Source organism: Apiospora aurea (genome assembly GCF_038362705.1).
Source record: "Apiospora aurea strain CBS 24483 chromosome Unknown utg000001l_segment0_segment0, whole genome shotgun sequence".
Taxonomy (NCBI): domain Eukaryota; kingdom Fungi; phylum Ascomycota; class Sordariomycetes; order Amphisphaeriales; family Apiosporaceae; genus Apiospora; species Apiospora aurea.
The window spans coordinates 4,691,482-4,708,357 of record NW_027117388.1 but is presented as its reverse complement, the minus strand read 5'-3'; the positions used below and the strand labels follow the sequence as shown (position 1 = coordinate 4,708,357).

Sequence of the window (16,876 nt, the reverse complement as noted above, 5' to 3'; positions counted from 1 at the left end):
TCGGAATGGATTGTCGCCTAGACTCGTAGAGACCTGGACTGTGACTGGCCCGGGCTGTCTCACTGTCCGTTTTGGTAAGTGCTGCCATCCCGGCCCACGAATGGGGGATTTGGGGAGGCGAAGGTTTGCAGGAGGATCATTAGCAGCAACGCCGGCTGGAAGGCCTCCCAAGCTACCGGCGCAGTCCTTCACGCAGCGACTGGGCAGTCCTGCGGGCACTTGAGGATATTACCGGGGCCCATGTAGCTATTTTCCTCGTTGCTGGCTGGCTGGGAAAAAAAACCACTACTATTGTTGGAGACGAGCAGCTCGTTCCCCCACTCGAAAGAAGGCAAGAGAAAAAGCGAAGAAAAGCATCTTTGGCCACTAAGAGGGAATGTACCTCGAGCTAGGCCAGCAGCTAGAGCTAGCTGTACGAGGGAATTGATTGCAGTTCCAGTTCCAGTTCTGCGTCGATTCGACGCTTGTTGCCTCTTGGCCGCTCCCCACTCCGGCGCCTGTCAGCCCACTAACCGCTATCAATTCCAGGTCTCCGTGCCCATTTCATCGGCTGTATGTATCTCATCACACAACAGAGAGGGCGAGGAACGTGGGCTGCTGCTGGTGTTTGGTGGGTGCCCTCCGGCAGGGCTCTCCCCAGTATATCTTCTACTGGGAGGGCACTGTACTGTACGAATAGATACACCGAGCCCCGGTTCCAAGCCAATCCCAGCACCAAGACCAGGGCCAGGACCAGCCAGGAAGGACAAGGGCGACAAGCGCGACAAGGGCCCCATCAACTTGCCATGCAACGTTGATTTCCATCTTTCCTCCCTCTCAGCATGCGCTGTGTGTGCGCTGTGCGCTTGCTTTGGGCGTGGCATTGCATCCACCCACAAAGCAAAAGGCCCAAGTCAAATACAAGACATATCACCACCACCACCACCGGCTGACTTGCTGTTACTCGACTGTTTCCTCTCTCTCTTTACCTAACCTACACCTATCCCTCCTCCTCTGTACGCCGGCCTGTTTGCTGCTGCGACTCGTGATCAACCCAGCAGCATCGCCGTCGTCAATCACACCCATTGCGGCCCTGCCACCTCACACTCGCACACACACTAAGCCCAGTGAATAGTGCGAATCACCAATTCAATCGATTGACTGAGACCGGTCCACTGTTTCTAATTGTCCCGACCCGTCGACCAAACCATTGATCGTCCAGTACAAGTACACCACCGTACGTGCCAGCCAGGAGCAACTTTGTTGGTGGGCATTTCCGTCAGCCCAAGCCCAAGCTGCCCAGCCCAGCACCGCAAGACCATTTCCCATTTCGCGGGCCAATTTCCCATGCCTGCACTTTCCCCTCAACGGAGAGTACGAGACAAAAAGGATTTCTGAGCTGAGAGCGACCGACCTCGCAGCCCGCAGACGCTTCTACCAAATCCCTCGCAGGTCCCTTTTCCGGCGAGCCGCTCCTAGTGTACCAAATACCACCCGAGAGAGGGAGCGAGAGCGAGACAAGACACACGCCTTTGTTCTCGCCCGAGCACTTGCGCCAGCCGAGGGGCTAACCACATCCTTCCCAAACAATAAATATACACCCCCCTCGCACATTCCAATCCCCACGTCACTGCGATGTTAGGGGAGCGGAGGAGACCTCTGGACCCGTCTCCTCAAATCTACGGCCATTCTCGCACCAGAACAGTTTCTTCCTCTGTATTTCCACCCCAAATACAAGCTCCCACACCAATGCATCTACAACAACCACCGGCCGGCATGGGCCACAGCCGTCGCTCGCCCTCCGTCAACACCTTCAGCACCGTCTCTAGCAATCCCCCTCCTCCCGCTTTTCGCACCTCCCCCACGAGCGATCTGCCGCGTCGGAGCACCTCGTCTCGATCCGGCACCGGCCAGCCCACCAGCTACGTTACCCTCCTGCGCAAGCAAAAGGCCACCGTCTGGTGCGATCGCTCGCAGTACGAAGACCCCCGCCTGCAGGCCCAACAGCGCGCCGCCAAGCAGCGAGCGAACAAGGAAGTCACCAGCGTCATCAGCCATGGCCGCACCTCGACGGGCATGAGCAGCACCGCCAAGGTCGCTGCAAAGATCCGCCACCACGGCAAGCCCGGCGTCGTCGGCTACACCCCCCGAGAACAACTACATTGGCGTTGGCGGCGTGCCCATGCGTCTGAGTGCTACCGAGGTCGAGGGCGAGGACAGCGACGAAGAGGACCTGGCTGCACAGCGCTTGCATCACCGTAGGACGGGGAGCAGCGGTCGCAGCAGCACCAACAGCGGTCGTCGCGGTAATGCCGCCTATCGCTCTTCCAGCGGTATGGCGTCCCAGAGCGGCAGGAAATGGAGCCCCAGCGATACGCCGGAACGACCTGGCAGCTTAGCAGAGGAGCAGCCAGAATACCAGGTGGGCGATGATGCTATAGAACTGGGTCGTACCCAAAGCACACGCAGTGGTAGCAGTGCCGAGAAGGCCGATGCGCTACCTGAGCTCAAGGCGCCCAGCGCCGCCAAGCTGGCCAGCAACAGCCTACTAAACGCCGCCCTCACGAGAGAGAAGAGCGTTAAGAATCCCGAAGAACTGAGGAGACGCGGAAGCGTGGACGACCGAAAGATGACCCTCACCTCCGGTCGCTTGTACATTGCCAACCCCGATTAATGTTAATGTCGTCTTTTTTACTAACGTGCCCCTTCGTTCTGGGGGCATACCGATGAGGAAGAGGGGGATATATCACAACAGCATACACGGTCGTTTTGACATGGGAATTTTTCTTTTGAACAACAACTACGGAGTTCTGACTACAAAAAGCCCGCGCCTACCATGATACCAAGATGACGGTAGCGCGCCGAGGCTGGTTTGGAGGTTTTTCATCATTGCATTGCGAGGCGCACAACACGGTCGTTTCAATGGATTTTTCACACACGAAGGAGGAGAGGTAAACTGGTTAGGCGAAAGACCAGTGCCACACGGTCGCTGATGAGAGCATTCCGGGCTCGCTCGTTTTCTTTTGCCCGCCTCGGCCATGTACTACTTGGTACTGCTGGATCGATGGAGAGAGGTTTGCCAATGAGACAACAGACTCATGGTTGTAGGGATATGATGATGATGATGCTACAGGCGGCTGCTGGATAGCTGGTAGCGTCTTTAAACTATCAATCAAACTCGCGAGTCTTCTCTCGCGGTCTATCGCTCACACTTCTTCTTCTTCTTCTTTTTATCCAACCTTTGCCTTCAAATGTGACCATGTTCTTCATAATTCAGTATCAAGAATCTCTAATTGGTTTATTCAATTGCCAGTAATGACTACACAGCGCAGCGCCCACGCTTATTCGGCAAGCACTTTGCCTAGCTCCCGGTTTCCTCCTGTGTCCTGAGCTACTTATATACTGCCAATTTCATTGATGACGTCGAGCACAACGGGAGATCGGCAAGTATGGTCACAGCTAGCTAGAGAAGGAGAGGTTATTGAGACCTAGCCAATAAGGGGCTAGCTGACCAAGGCGACTGTTTACCTGAGCTTCGGTGTCACCAACTGTTCGAAGGATGCAGGGCCAAATGTGTTACTGCTACTGCCTGAATCCGTGACTGGTATCAGGGATATGCCCCCCGAGGCATGCTCGGTTTCTTTGCAGGCTTGGTTTTCCTCTTCTCCCATACTCCTCCCTTCTAGGTACTCTTAACGCCACACGTGCTTTTCGTGGTCGGGCCCTTTTGTGGCCGGTGTGGGAGGGAAGGATTCAGGAGAGAGAGGCTGGGACAAGAGGCTTGAAGTCATGCTTGATCTAAGGAGGTTCGCCCGATTCATACGGGTGGGGAGAAGGTAGATATGGCGACATGAGTCATGAAGAGACATATGCAGCTACTTTACAAGTATGTACCAGCCTGCTTTACCGTGCTTGACGGCCCTTGCCCTGACTCTCAATTGATGTACTTGGTTCGATAATAGCATGTTCCCTATTTAGGCATGGGTGACGGCTTGTCACTTGCTAATATGGCTATTTGCGCAGATCGATGACCGATATGGTTGGTTGGCCTGCTCAGGGGCGGCACAAGCGAACGAATAACGTGGCAATCGTGATCTGCGAGACTCCGAGTTGGATCGGGAGGCACTGACCTGGAGCGAAATCCTTGACTAAAGGCCGTTTCGCCGGATCTGGAAACTTCGGGGCAGTGATGACAAGCTTAACAGAGGCGCAGGTGACATGCCATGTGACACAGTTACGTTACTGGAAGTCCTCCCATGCGGCTGCACCAGGGAACAAAAAGAGCCAGTGGTGGAATGACCCTACGCCTTGCAGCATAGATGGCAGTTCCAGCGAAGGAGACCTGAAAAGGGCCTCCCTCTCCTTCTGGGATTCCATCATTGGCATGGGCTGCGGCAGAGGCTTTTGCTAGGGGGCTTTTCATGGATTTCCCGATCGGATCAGAGACGATCCTGTGGGCACCGAGTCAGACGAACGGACCTCGGCCCAACCACTAGAATACAACTAGAGATCTTTCGAAGCTTGCTGTTCGTTGTTTCTTCTTTCTTCTTTCGCTTAGCGACAAGCCCGGAAGGGGAAGGGGGGTGTTTGTCTAGTCATTGTCTCTCCAAGTAATTGAGCCAATCAGAAGAACTAGAAATGGCCGGCTTTATTTCTTTTTTTTCTTTCTTGCTTTCGACGACCTCCTTGCCCCTCTTTGTCTGGACCCCCACGTACGGCCCAGAACTCTGTTCTCCAAGATTAGAACCGGGCTTGTCTCAGAGTCGGAGAGCCCGGGAGGGAGAGGGAAGTGAGACGGGGCGGGATTTTAGGGTTTCCGTCTCTCATGCCATCTACAAGCCCGCGGATGGACCGTGTGGCGACCGCACCGACGACGCCACGCATTGTACTGTCGCTATGTAGCTCCCCTACTGCTACCATCATCGTCACTCCTAAGTTATAGTTCGGAGAGAGGCAGCATTGGTTCAACGGTTTCGTCCGAGCTTGATTTCATGATTGAAGACACCCAGCCACACGCAGAAGACTAACACCGGTTTATTCCTAATCTGACAGATTAGAAGCATCAAGCCTCGTGATTAAGGAGACAGGCAGGGGGCTGGTGGCTGGCGTTGATATGCAACTGGTGTCATAGTGTCATACATATGCATAATGAGAGTTCAATCAAATATATAGATGTAGGGTCAAGGAAGGTCACAGCACAGAACGTATTTACACGTGCGAATGCCTAGTCAGTGAGGTTCAATTAAAAGGGGTAGATAAATGACACAATGGGAATGTTGACTATGCCTTGATGTTTCAACTAGATTGTACATCTGCCCCTTGTGAACCTTGGCGATGGCCCCTTGGTCCCTCAGACTGCCCCTCTCGCCGAGAGTTACTGTGAAGCCCACTCACATTGGTGTTGCATTTTCTATGCTAGAGCTTGTATATCAATGGCTGACAACATGCACAACAGCTATGTGCTACATGTTAGGCTTATGTATCACTATTGATATGAAGAGGAGCTAACGCCCAACGATGAGGGTGTAGGGTAGAGATCAAATCCAGGTCAGTCATAGGGAGTATCCCTTACGACTGATACATCGACCATAACCGGAAGTCCTGAAAGAGCCATGATTCTGATACCCAGTTCTGGAGGCTGGGTTGGTGGGCATTTACCAATCCCTGACGGGTATTCTTTTCTTCTGCAGTTGTCGTCCAATGGCCAAGGAGATCATGTTTGGACAGAATATCGCCGAACTTGACGTCAACCCGGGTGATTGTGGCCGGTAGAGAGACAATGCCGGTATCATATTGCACGGGGAGCGTTAAGCCTGATATCCGGCAATGTCTTACAGCGAAACACGAGCTAATTGCCGACTGATGCATTCGCTGTTGTGAACCATCATTCCTGGCGTGTGACTGCTCTCGAAAGCAGCGCGAGGCAGCCGATAAGCGAGGGGCTGCATATCAGATTGCTACCGTGGGGGTTAGTCCTCCGACATTTCACCTTTGCCCAAGCAACCAGGCCGTTTCGGTCTGTATCCTGGACCACAGCCGTTTAGCTCTGGATCGAGCCCGATAAATCGTCGACCCAAAGAGTTTCTAGGATGACATGGTGTTCCGGAGCTAGAGCAGGTTGTCACACCCGGTTGCCTCCTGTCTTTCTCTTGTGTGGCCGAGGACGGCTCTGTAATATAGCCGGTTCCTACCTTTTGTTTCAATCTCTTGTTTTGTCGCGCCTATGTCTCCGAATCATATATACCATTTCAAGACCGTATGAGCCATGCATGAAAGCGAGGCACTGGAACCGCTCCGCAAGCCCGAACCCATCCCGCCCGAGGTTATGCGTCAGCATGACTACTCCGGTTCAACCCATGCCTTTCCGGGGCCGTACAATTCGGCATACTACGGACCAGCAGACGCCATCTCGCGTGCCGACTATGCAACCTTGTCTTCAGCCTCTCATGTTGGTGGCCAGCATCCACTACACGATGATAGCCACAGGAGCGTTTGCGGCATCAAACGATCGACATTCATCTTCTCCCTGGTATTGAGTTTCATCGTCATCGGTGCAGCCGTTGGCGGTGCCGCGGGAGGGTCCTTGGCAGTACAGTACGTGTGGTTTTCCCGAATTACAGACACCAATAGAAAAAGACACGAGACCGCCGGTTTGTTTTCCCTCTGGAGACTGACTTTTGAGCTTTTGTTCTTTCGGTTAGGAGGGCGTCCGCATGTCCTTCCAACAGCCCAGAAGCTTCCGGCGGCTCTGCGACATCGCCGTATCTCAGCATACCCACATCCGATGTTTCCGTTGCGCTCGACTGCCAAAAGCTCAACGGCAGCACCCAAGCCGTGGTCATCGGGGACGAAACCCGCTCATTCAAGCTGGCCTGCGGCCGGGACTACCACAGCCCCCAGTCCCAAGACCTCATGGGCCTGACATCGTATACCATGGAGGCTTGCTTACGCGCATGTGTGGCCTACAATCTCGCATGGAACTCGTCCGAGTGCGTGGCGGCCGTGTTCATTGCTGGTAAGTCCTGGCCCGTCTTCTGCTTGGGCCATGCACAGATATACCGACTAACCTGTGACCGCCTGCCCTTCCACTGTAGATGTCTCCTACGCCACCGACACGTATGGTGGAAACTGTTGGATCAAGAATGCAACCAAAGGCAGCGCAGAAGCGACGCAGCGCTATACCTCAGCCATACTCGAATAGTGGGCTATATGAGAATAAGGCCAACTTATCTTGGTAGAGCGCCGCAAGATAAATGTGATATTGAATACTAGCTAAGTGAGCTTTAAGAATTACCCCTGAACGGTGGAGCGCGCATGACATAAGTAATGTCACCTGTTTGCAATGCATTACAAGACACTTCAAGTGACGTCGCCTATAGCTATATCATTGTAACTTCTGACCAAAGACACAAATGAACCTGAGCCCTGACCGGAAACAATTTTTGCAGCCTCCAAAGCTAGCCCTTCTTCACAGCGATTTCAAAAGCATGAGCCGTATAGTTATTCGTCTGAGAAACGGGAATGATCACCGACCCGGACGAGTACTGGTACGTCTTGACCCCCTTGTAGGCGGGCGGGCCCGTGACGGCGAACGCGTTCGACCCCTGAAACTCCCAGGACTCGACGTCGACCGACCCGGACGCATCAGCGTAACCCGCGGCCGCGAGCCCCTCGACCTGCACCTTCCACTGCCCGGAGCGGACCTTGGGCCCTGCCAGCACGCGGACGCGGTCCTCGCCGAGCGTAGCGTAGGCGTCGAACCGACCATCCTCGGACCCCGTGGTACCGACGCGCACTCCTGTCATGTTGCGCGCGTAGTAGCGGTAGACGTGGTACCCGGGCGCGGCAGCGTAGTCGGACGCCCCGTAGTCGCGCGGGTTCCGGGACTTGGTCAGCAAGTTGGCGAACAGGTCGTGCAGCGTGGTGCCGCCCTGCCAGTTGCCCAGCAGGCCGATCCAGTCGAAGCGCTCGAGGCGGCTGATCCACCAGGCGTAGCCCGAGGGGATCATCTCGTTGAAGGCGGCGTACTCGTTGATGCTGACCTGGCGCTCGGGCAGGCCGTGCTGCCGCAGCAGCGCGCCGAGCGACTGATTCGTGTACTGCGGGTCGTTGTCCTGGGCGTTGAGGTCGCCCTCGAGGTGGTACGAGTACTGGTCCGGCACGGTCCCGGCGTCGGCGATGGCTTGGAGCCACGAGGTCCACCACTTGTTGCTGCTCATGGGGCGCCAGGCGAGACTTGGGCCCGTGATGGGGACGTTTGCGAAGCGGGAGTCGGCACTGGTTTGATGTTAGCACATTCAGAGATGGGGAATGGGGGACGAGTAAGGCTCACCGGAGGATCTTATGGGTTCGGATGTAGAGATCGATCCAACGCTGCGTGTCACGCTTCCAAAATACCCTAACTTGCGTTAGTGGATGGCTTAGGCGTGTTGGTGAGATACTCACTCTATGTCTGGCTCGTTCCTACAATGGACATCAGTCGGATTGCCACTCTCTTGTTGATCTTTCACTCACCAGATATCCCACACAAGCCCCTCGAGGGCGTTGTTTGAAGCCAGGTCCTCCATCAGGGCCTTCACGAAAGCCTCGTAGGGCTGCCAGTTTCCATTGTCACCCGGCCAGTAGCTCGACGAGTTCAACGAGTCGGTGCCCCAGATATCGTGCGGGTAGATGATACACTCGGCCCCGACTTTGCGCATGCTGCGGTAGTTGGACAGTGTCGACTGCAGTCGGCCTTGGTACTCCGTCCGGCCCCAATTCCAGCCCCTCTTCGGCGCGCCGTACTGCGCGCCGCCAGTGCGGCCCCATCGGAAGCCGATGTCTTCGTACCTAGTGCATTACTTTAGTCGATGTCCTTAGATGTGTGGATGACTGTGATCAAACACTTACCAGTGCTGGGCAACCTGGTCCTCATTGTCAGGAATGCCGTAGATAAAGCCCGAGGCCCAGTGCTTCGGACTACCCCTTGTAGCAGCGAGGTCTTCGACAGCTGTGTTAGAGTCTCGAGGCAGCACGCTTCCAGCGATGGCGCATGTGGCTAGCGTCGTCAATGAGAGAATGAGTTGCATGTTGGGCGAGGTTCAGGGGCCGGTATATAGAGGCGTGATGGTCAACACTTGGATGGCTAGACGATCTACTCGGTCAGCTCGGTCACACCTTTATATAACATGTACATCTTGCATGTGCATTTCCGTTTGTCGGTACCCTCTCTATGCCGACGCAATAAGAGGGGGTCTTATAAGGCTTGATGGTGGAGCGCAACGACATCTTCCGGAAGCATGCAGTAAACGTCGGAGAAAAGCACTGCAGGGTAGCATGATGTCACGCCAGGGGAGAGAACAGCCGCCACGGGGTACGATCCAGTGTAACATGAGGCATTGGCCCCCGGGCTGCAGAGACTCAGGATTGGCGGGATTCCCTGTCTCCGAACGGAAACGGTCTTGACCCCAGATTTCTTCCCCGCCGGAGCGGCAGCTCGTCGCTTAAAGCGGGCGTGTCTGTTAGCAGTATGCCAGTCCCGCCGGATGGTGACTTCACCGGAAGGCTGTTGCTATAGTATGGTGGTCACGTGTGCCAGTGCCAGTCGTAGGTATTCCTACATGCCCGTCGCTCAATGGCAAAGTACATGCATGCACATGAACCTATCGGGTAATATCGACGCTGAATGTTCTGTTCTTGCTAGAAGACTAGGTATCGAATTGGGGTTGGAAAAGGAACGTGGCACTGTTTCGTAACAACCAACGTGAGGGGTATATCAAAAAGACAGCCTCAAATGTGCCCTTGGAATCTGGCATTAACAGCAGGAGTCTAATGCCAAGTTATGTACATACATGTAGGTACAGGGGGATGCTCGACAGTAAGCACTGAAGTGTTTAGGCGTCACTTTGGGGCGCGTTAGTGGGGAATCTTGGTTTTGGCCCCCAAAGGTCGGGACCGGGTTTGGTGATCCAAACCCCGAGGTCAGATCTCTTATTCCCGAGCTTTTCTCGGCATTGCCCAGGACAACTTCAACCCCCCGAGATGTTGCCAATAATCTATAGATCTTCTTTCGCTCTAGTATCACCAAGTACTTCTCACTGCTGGCTAACTCGAGAGGCACCATGACCGACCCCGAAGTGCCGGAGATTGTTGAATGTCCTGCGCGCAGAACCCGCCGCCGCTCACCCAGTACGCCATGTTCTTATCCCCTTTTCCCTTTCAAGCAGTTTGGATCCAACCCATTTCGGAACACTGACTCGATACCGCACAGAGAGCTGCGAGCAATGTAGAAAAAGGAAGCTTCGATGCGACCGTGGGCTGCCGTGCCGGCCCTGCAAACGCTCGAGGGGTGCACTTCAATGCTCCTACTCTCCAAACACCACAAGAGATGCAGCATCGTCGTCCGAGGCTCCGCGACGGGCGTCCCAGTATGCGAGTAACTCGGAAGGCCAGGCGGACGTCGCCATTGTCTTGGATTCCCTGAAGTTCGGAAGAGAGCAATTTCATTCGGCGGGCTACCACCCGCCTGGCGCGGGAGACCAGGCCAAGAACAACAACGCCAACAACAGCTCTTCCGACTTGTTCCCGCGGCCGCAGATCCGCGTCGGGACGCTAGAGACCGACAAGACTCGCTTGTTCGGCCGGGCCCATTGGGTGCATGCACTTGCACAGGTAATGGACGCTCAATCACCATCCATCACTTCTTTCACTGCTGACGTTGCTCGTAGTTCAACCTTATAGAGAAGCTGCAGTTCCTGGGCCCGACTGCTCTAAACGGGCTACAAGAAGGGATGGCAAGTTTGTGTAGGGAAGTCGCGTCACGAAGGAGCTCCCTCAAGCACCATCGCACGTTAGAGCTGAATGAGCCACTACCCGGCCTGGCCGGTACCTTGCCGCCCAAGGCCACATGCGATCAGCTACTATCCAACTACTGGCGTTTCTTCGAGCCCATTTTCCGAGTCTTGCACAGGGACGCGTTCGATGAAGAGTATGATAGTTACTGGGCCGGGAGCACCAAGCCTAGCACAGGCTTCATATTGAAGCTTTCCATGGTGCTTGGCTTGGGTGCCGTGGTTCACCAAGACCTGGCGGAGTCCGGACGCATTCGCGGCCTCGCCAAGAGTTGGCTGTATGCCGTGCAGTGGTGGCTTATGGGCCCGATGGAGAAGACGGCACGGTGCCTCGATGGCGTGCAGACTTTCTGTCTGGCTGTGCTCCTCCGCCAAGCCAGCTCTTTGGGCGGTGCAACGTCGATATCGACAGACTCGATGATGAAGCTTGCCATGTCCATGGGCTTGCACCTGGACCCCGATGGCTTCTCGGTGTACGGCCCCTTTGAGCGAGAATTGCGGCGCCGAATCTGGCACACAGTCCTCGAGCTCACTGTCATGACTTCGCTGGATACCACTCTTCCGCTCCTGATCACACCGGACGATTATAACTGCCGCCCACCTCTAAACCTGAGTGACGCCAAGTTCGGGCCAAACTCGGAAGAAATGCCCCAGGCTCGTTCTTCTGTATCAGGATTCACCGACTCGTCAACCCAACTCCTGCTTCAGAAGTCACTCGTGCGTCGTCTGTATGCTGTGCGCAGGATGAACGGCATCCAGAAGCCGCTGTCTTACGAGGAAACCATCGAGCTGGGGAAGGAACTGAAAATGCAGTGTCGCGATATCGCATCGTTCTTTTACTCGAGGATGTCGGGCACTGAGGACTGCGATGATCGTGACGCCTGTGAGTTTCATCGAAAGTTCCTGGATAGCTACCTACGGCGGTACATCTTGTTTCTGCATCGACCATTCGGGATCCAGGCAAGGAAGGACCCCCGGTACCACCTCGCCAGGAAAACCTGCCTCGAGTGCTGCCAGATCGTCTCGTCTCATGCGGCCGGGCTGATTTTGCCCCAGAAGGTCACCGACGAGTTCTGTCTCATGGCAATCAGGGGAAGCGGCCTGTTCAAGGGACCGCTGAGCCAGGACGTCGTCATCCATCTGGGCCTCGAGGTCGTCACCCAGCTCGAGGAGGAAAGAGGCTTGCGGATACCGGGCGAACCGGCCACCCCGACTTCTTGTGCCGATCCTCTAATCCAGATGTCGCAGGCGGGCCGACAGCCCCTAATCGATACGCTCAGGCACATTCTCGGCCAGCTGCGCCAGATCATCGCGCTGGGACAGCCGAGCTGCAAGCGATATTTATTGCTGTCGGCCGCCATGGTCCACATCAAAGAGCTCGAGGCCGGTTCCTCAAATCCGCTTCCGGCAGCCCTGTCGCAGCTGACGGAGTGTCTTCAGGACTGCTCGGAGCTGCTTCGCTTGGCCTCGGCGGACTATTCCCAGCCAGTCACGGATTCCGACCCGGCGTGGTCAGACGAGGTCAGCCCAGATTGGTCGGACACCCTTGGGCTATTCGGGTTCGATTTCGATCTACTCGTAGGCTGAAAGCTCTCTTTCGGACTTTACACTCATCACCACTTTCTGACGCTTTCAGGATTGCAATATGGCCTCGGCCAATCTGTAGCCACAGATTGAACCCCGCCTACACGTATCGAGGACGGAAAGTATTGAACGAAGTATAACATTTGGTATCATATTGTGTTGTGCTAAAGAAGCAAATAAAATAAAAAGAAGAAAACTAATGCGCGCCTACAATGGCCGCCGTCGTTCCGGAACCTTGCCTCCGCCTCACCCGATCCCAGGCCCTGATGGCGGTGATGACGGCCATGACGGCCCAGCGCTCGCCGAGGGCACCGATCAGGCCGCTTCCGACGAACGAGAAGTAGAGCTCCTTCTTGGTGAGGTTGGTCCACTCGAAGTGGGCGACGGCCTCGTTGGTGGAGAGGCGGGCTAGCTGCCAGCCGGTGCGCATGCCGACGTGCTGCCACTCGAACTTCTCGCGCTGGCCCCCGACCTCAATGGTGAAGTCGTAGCTAGGGTAGGGGAAGTCGTCGCCCGAGGTGGTCACGTGCTCCTTGACAGTCTCGCCGCTGCTGTGGTCGCCGTCGTCGGGAGGGCCGGGCAGCTTGATGGTGGCGCTGTCGCCGCCGATCAGGGATCCGCGCTTGGCGGTTGCGAGGGGCGGGTCCGTCTCGTTGAGGCCACTGTGCAGCTCGACGTCCGGGCCCGTCCAGCCGGCGTGGAAGGAGACGGCGTACAGGGGCGGCTTGGTCTCGGTCTCGCCCAGCATGTAGTGGCGGCCCGTGGGGCTGATGCTGTAGACGACAAAGGAGGGGGGAAAGGGGTGCGGGGTTCCAGGGTGCTGCGGCTCTGGCGACGATGCGGGAGGGTATTCTTCTTGCCGCGGCGAGGACGGTGCCGTTCGCTCGGATGATTTCCTGAGGAGACCCATGTTGGTTTTGGTTTGCTTGCTTATCTGTTGCTGTGCTGCTTATCTTGGGTGACGAGTTTGAATATGGTCGGGCTGGATTTGGTCCACAGAACTACCCATCGCTGTTTTACTCGAGGAAAGTCGGCGACGCGCTTCTGAACTGCGTAGATGTAGATGCAAAGGCAAATGTAGTCGTGCGATGCAGCAGCCTCTGTTAATTTCGCGAACGTGTACTTATTAAAAGCAGAAACAGCAATGACTGCAGACTGCCCTTGGCCAATCCGACGTCAGGGTGCAGCGCGTAGGGAGGGTTTTGGTTGGTTCGTGTCCCCCCGTTCCTGTGTGGCACTTCAAAATGGCGATGATGCCCAGCGGGCCCCATAAACAGCCCAGATCAACAACCGATCATCATCAAATCTGAGAAAAATTTGACCAGAGTGCGCCCGGGAATGACTCGCAGGGGACCTATGAATACGACCGAGAATGCGCATCCGGGAGTGGGATCGCCTATCGCCAAGAATTATATCCGAATTCCATTTTCGTCCCCATTGTTCTTTGTCGCTATTTATATATTCTATATATATGTGTATATATATATTGCTGAAGGATTGGCAAAAACCGAGGAGAGGGTTTGCATCTGATGCCGAGCCGACGTAGAAGCCTTCTGGGCTTTCTCTCTGTTCTTGCTGGGAGGGCTTCTGCTGCTTCTGGCTAGCAAACCCCTCTGTAGGATAGCTCCACAGTCCGACTCGCTCCCAATGATCAATCTCAGGCATAACTACGAGTGCACTTACTAAGATCGCACTTGTACGTTGCTGCCCTACACCTACACCTACACCTACACTCTGGGCACGAGTCCAGTATATACTTACATAGCCAAAGATTCCCATAAGGGGAGCGACGTGGCAAGGCGTAAATGCCGCTTTCAGGAGTTTAGGAGGTCGACCCAGCGCCTGGCTGAAGCCCATTTTCAGCAGCCAACAAGCCTAACCGGCGGCCCCACTGGCCGAAATTGCAATTGGGCTCTGAACTCTGAACTAGCGGTGCAACGGTTCTTGTCCGGTGCGACTTCACGGCCGACACCCGTCCGAAGCATTTCGGGCCTTTCGCATCGTCACTGCTACCAGTTTCATCCTTTCCATCACCTCGTTTCCATTATGGTGTAACAGAATCTCCCTGGAACCTGTCTATCTACTGACAATCACTACCGCATTCTTGGAGATGGATATCAACGTTGACGACGTTTCGGTGGGTGGCATTCAGGCCAGGTCTGTAACCGGCTCCAACAGCACGCGTGCTCGTATTGTCGTCGGCCGCCTCCTGGTCTGGCTTTAGTCTACCGTCGGCATTCCCCTGGATCGACCATTTGTCGTCATCCTCTCCCGCGACGCCGATCTACTTTTCTTTGCATTGGCTGCTGCTGCTGCTTTCGTTATCACCCGACCAGCTCCTGTGTTCCCTGTGCTGCGAGATGGCGTGAGCGTCGACAAAAGCCCGTTCACACTCGCACTCGCACTCGCACACGAAGCTGTACGGGGTCTCGTCGCCTTTTTGACCGGTCGGCTCCGGCGTGGTGCAGGAAGGGCCGGCATGAAACATGCCGTTGTGCAGCCCGAGGTCGTCCTCGTCGTTTAGCTGGATCCCGTGTAGCGTGTAGCGTGTAGCGTGTAGCGTGTAGCGTGTAGCGTGTAGCGTGTAGCGTGCAGTGTGCAGCGTTACTTGCACAGCTCGAGGCGCGCCATCTTCTTGTGGAGTTCCTCGAGCGTGCTGTTGTGCTGGAGGTGCATGCTGCCGAGGCGCTCCCGGTACCGCTCGAGCTGCTGCATCTTCTCTTGGTGCAGCTTCTCCATGCTGATCCTGATGTTGGCGCGCTCGCGCTCGAGCCGCTTGAGCTCGGCCCGGGAATAGGCTTCCTGCTGTCAGAGGTATTCTTGTATCTCCTTGTCGCGGTCCACAATGGCGTCCTGCATACTCGACTTGTAGTCTTCTATCTCCTTGAGCACCTCGGTGTCGCTGCGGTCCATGTTGTCGAAGCCGGGTGTGTCGATCAGGTAGGATTGTCACGTAAGACCCAAAGACGCGACACCCGAAAGCCCTGCACCTGCTGCGTATACTACTGGATGTTGTGGCCGATGTTGACCTGCTCGTCGGTGCAGTACGAGATAAGTGCTTTTCCCCACGCCCATCATCCCCATGACGGCGATGAAGATGCCATCTCCTGTATCCCCCCTTCTTCGAAGAGCCCCTTCCTCCCGAACGAAGCGCCATAATTGTCGGTGGTGGCTTCGGGGTGTAATTATCAGGCTGGGGTTCTCGAACGCTGAAGGCCCAGGGACTTATCTTGATGTGAGGACAAAAGAGCACTTCGAGGTGTGACGCTCAAGCATCGACAAGTCAGACATGGTTGGGTAATAGGTGAGACAAGTCTTTTCGGACGGGCTCAATCTCTGCTTTAACAAAATATACTAGATAGGGAGTTGAGTACAGCTCTCAAGGACAGTATATTCATTATGTGTTTCACAAATTGGCTCTGATCCAGAAGAATTCAAAAATAGTTTTTATACCTCGAAGTGACTCCTGATGTCGACACCGACAAGTCGGTGACTTCCTGGCTTGGTCGGGATAGGCTGGACAATGGCCGGGGTAGGTCCACAGGCAACATTCACTGTTACTGTTTAATTTTCACTTCTTCTGATGAGTTACATGCACACCACGAGGACAATAATTTAGGATCTGCCCTACTTGCCATTGCCAGTAGTATTGAGTGATCAAGGGGTACCCTTGGTATCACCCCTTCGTCCCTATCATTGTTCAACCCAGCATGATAGAACTCTTTGTCATGACAACTTTGTAATGTGCGAGCAGAGGCTATGGTATTCATTCTCATTGTTAGCCGTTGTTGTACTTAACGATAGAAATATATATTCCGGGCGGATGCAGTAACTGGCGTCGATACTACCGTCCCTTAATAACGAACTGAACCATCAAGATCCCACATCTGATTTCATCCCCACCCATTGCAACAACGCATCATGGTCAACTACCTCGTATCCTCCCACCGACCGGACCTCACCAAAGCCGTCATCATCGGAACAGCAGCGGCCGAGAAAATAGTCGAACCTTACAAAGTCATCAAGTGGCAGATCGGAAGCAAGTATAAGTACTGGCACACCCTCGGAGAAGACAATAACAACAACGAAAGCAAAGATCTGGACCGACCCTGCTTCTGTGGGCAGTACTTCGTGCACTGGGCCTGCGAGCACTGGATCAAGCTGCCCGTTCGATGCGGGAAGAGTGTCTCCCCAACCACTGGTAACCCTGTGATCTGCAAACGGAGAGGCAAGGCCACCCAGGAGGTAGTTATGGATCATATATCCTGCGTCGAGGAGTGCGATGATTGCACGGCTTTCATTAAGGATGCTAATGAGGCCTTTGATGAACTCGAGAGGGAGGCCCGTTGCGTGAAGAGGGAGCCCTCGCCCAGTTGAGGTCTTCGCAAGCCACAGGTAAGTGAGCCAACTCTGCTGATAGCAGTGGCATAATCAGTTTAGAATAGGACCAAGCTCATGAGTAAAATGGCTTCTGTTGATGTAAG

General features: G+C 55.0%; 7 protein-coding genes across 7 annotated transcripts; 4 read left to right on the top strand and 3 right to left on the bottom strand.

Annotated features, from left to right (window-relative positions):
- Positions 1–1,728: 1,728 nt before the first annotated feature.
- PG986_001447 (uncharacterized protein) lies at positions 1,729–2,653 on the top strand (the record flags this gene model as incomplete). Its single annotated transcript, XM_066837669.1, has 2 exons — positions 1,729–2,109; positions 2,132–2,653. 2 exons carry the CDS (start codon positions 1,729–1,731, stop codon positions 2,651–2,653), a joined length of 903 nt encoding a protein of 300 aa, XP_066706562.1.
- A 3,591-nt stretch (positions 2,654–6,244) lies between these two features.
- Positions 6,245–7,180, top strand: PG986_001446 (uncharacterized protein; the record flags this gene model as incomplete). The annotated part of the gene is made up of 3 exons (XM_066837668.1): positions 6,245–6,573; positions 6,681–6,994; positions 7,074–7,180. The coding sequence occupies 3 exons, from the start codon at positions 6,245–6,247 to the stop codon at positions 7,178–7,180; spliced, it is 750 nt and encodes a 249-aa protein (XP_066706561.1).
- Positions 7,181–7,436: 256 nt separating this feature from the next.
- PG986_001445 (uncharacterized protein) lies at positions 7,437–9,047 on the bottom strand (the record flags this gene model as incomplete). The annotated part of the gene is made up of 5 exons (XM_066837667.1): positions 7,437–8,256; positions 8,312–8,377; positions 8,425–8,442; positions 8,494–8,808; positions 8,869–9,047. 5 exons carry the CDS (start codon positions 9,045–9,047, stop codon positions 7,437–7,439), a joined length of 1,398 nt encoding a protein of 465 aa, XP_066706560.1.
- A 1,032-nt stretch (positions 9,048–10,079) lies between these two features.
- On the top strand, positions 10,080–12,395 carry PG986_001444 (C6 zinc finger domain protein; the record flags this gene model as incomplete). The annotated part of the gene is made up of 3 exons (XM_066837666.1): positions 10,080–10,146; positions 10,229–10,629; positions 10,686–12,395. 3 exons carry the CDS (start codon positions 10,080–10,082, stop codon positions 12,393–12,395), a joined length of 2,178 nt encoding a protein of 725 aa, XP_066706559.1.
- A 193-nt stretch (positions 12,396–12,588) lies between these two features.
- Positions 12,589–13,302, bottom strand: PG986_001443 (ATP synthase alpha chain precursor; the record flags this gene model as incomplete). Its single annotated transcript, XM_066837665.1, has 1 exon — positions 12,589–13,302. One exon carries the CDS (start codon positions 13,300–13,302, stop codon positions 12,589–12,591), a length of 714 nt encoding a protein of 237 aa, XP_066706558.1.
- Positions 13,303–14,676: 1,374 nt separating this feature from the next.
- Positions 14,677–15,305, bottom strand: PG986_001442 (uncharacterized protein; the record flags this gene model as incomplete). Its single annotated transcript, XM_066837664.1, has 3 exons — positions 14,677–14,916; positions 15,001–15,194; positions 15,254–15,305. 3 exons carry the CDS (start codon positions 15,303–15,305, stop codon positions 14,677–14,679), a joined length of 486 nt encoding a protein of 161 aa, XP_066706557.1.
- A 1,008-nt stretch (positions 15,306–16,313) lies between these two features.
- On the top strand, positions 16,314–16,769 carry PG986_001441 (uncharacterized protein; the record flags this gene model as incomplete). The annotated part of the gene is made up of 1 exon (XM_066837663.1): positions 16,314–16,769. The coding sequence occupies one exon, from the start codon at positions 16,314–16,316 to the stop codon at positions 16,767–16,769; it is 456 nt and encodes a 151-aa protein (XP_066706556.1).
- Between the last annotated feature and the right edge of the window lie 107 nt (positions 16,770–16,876).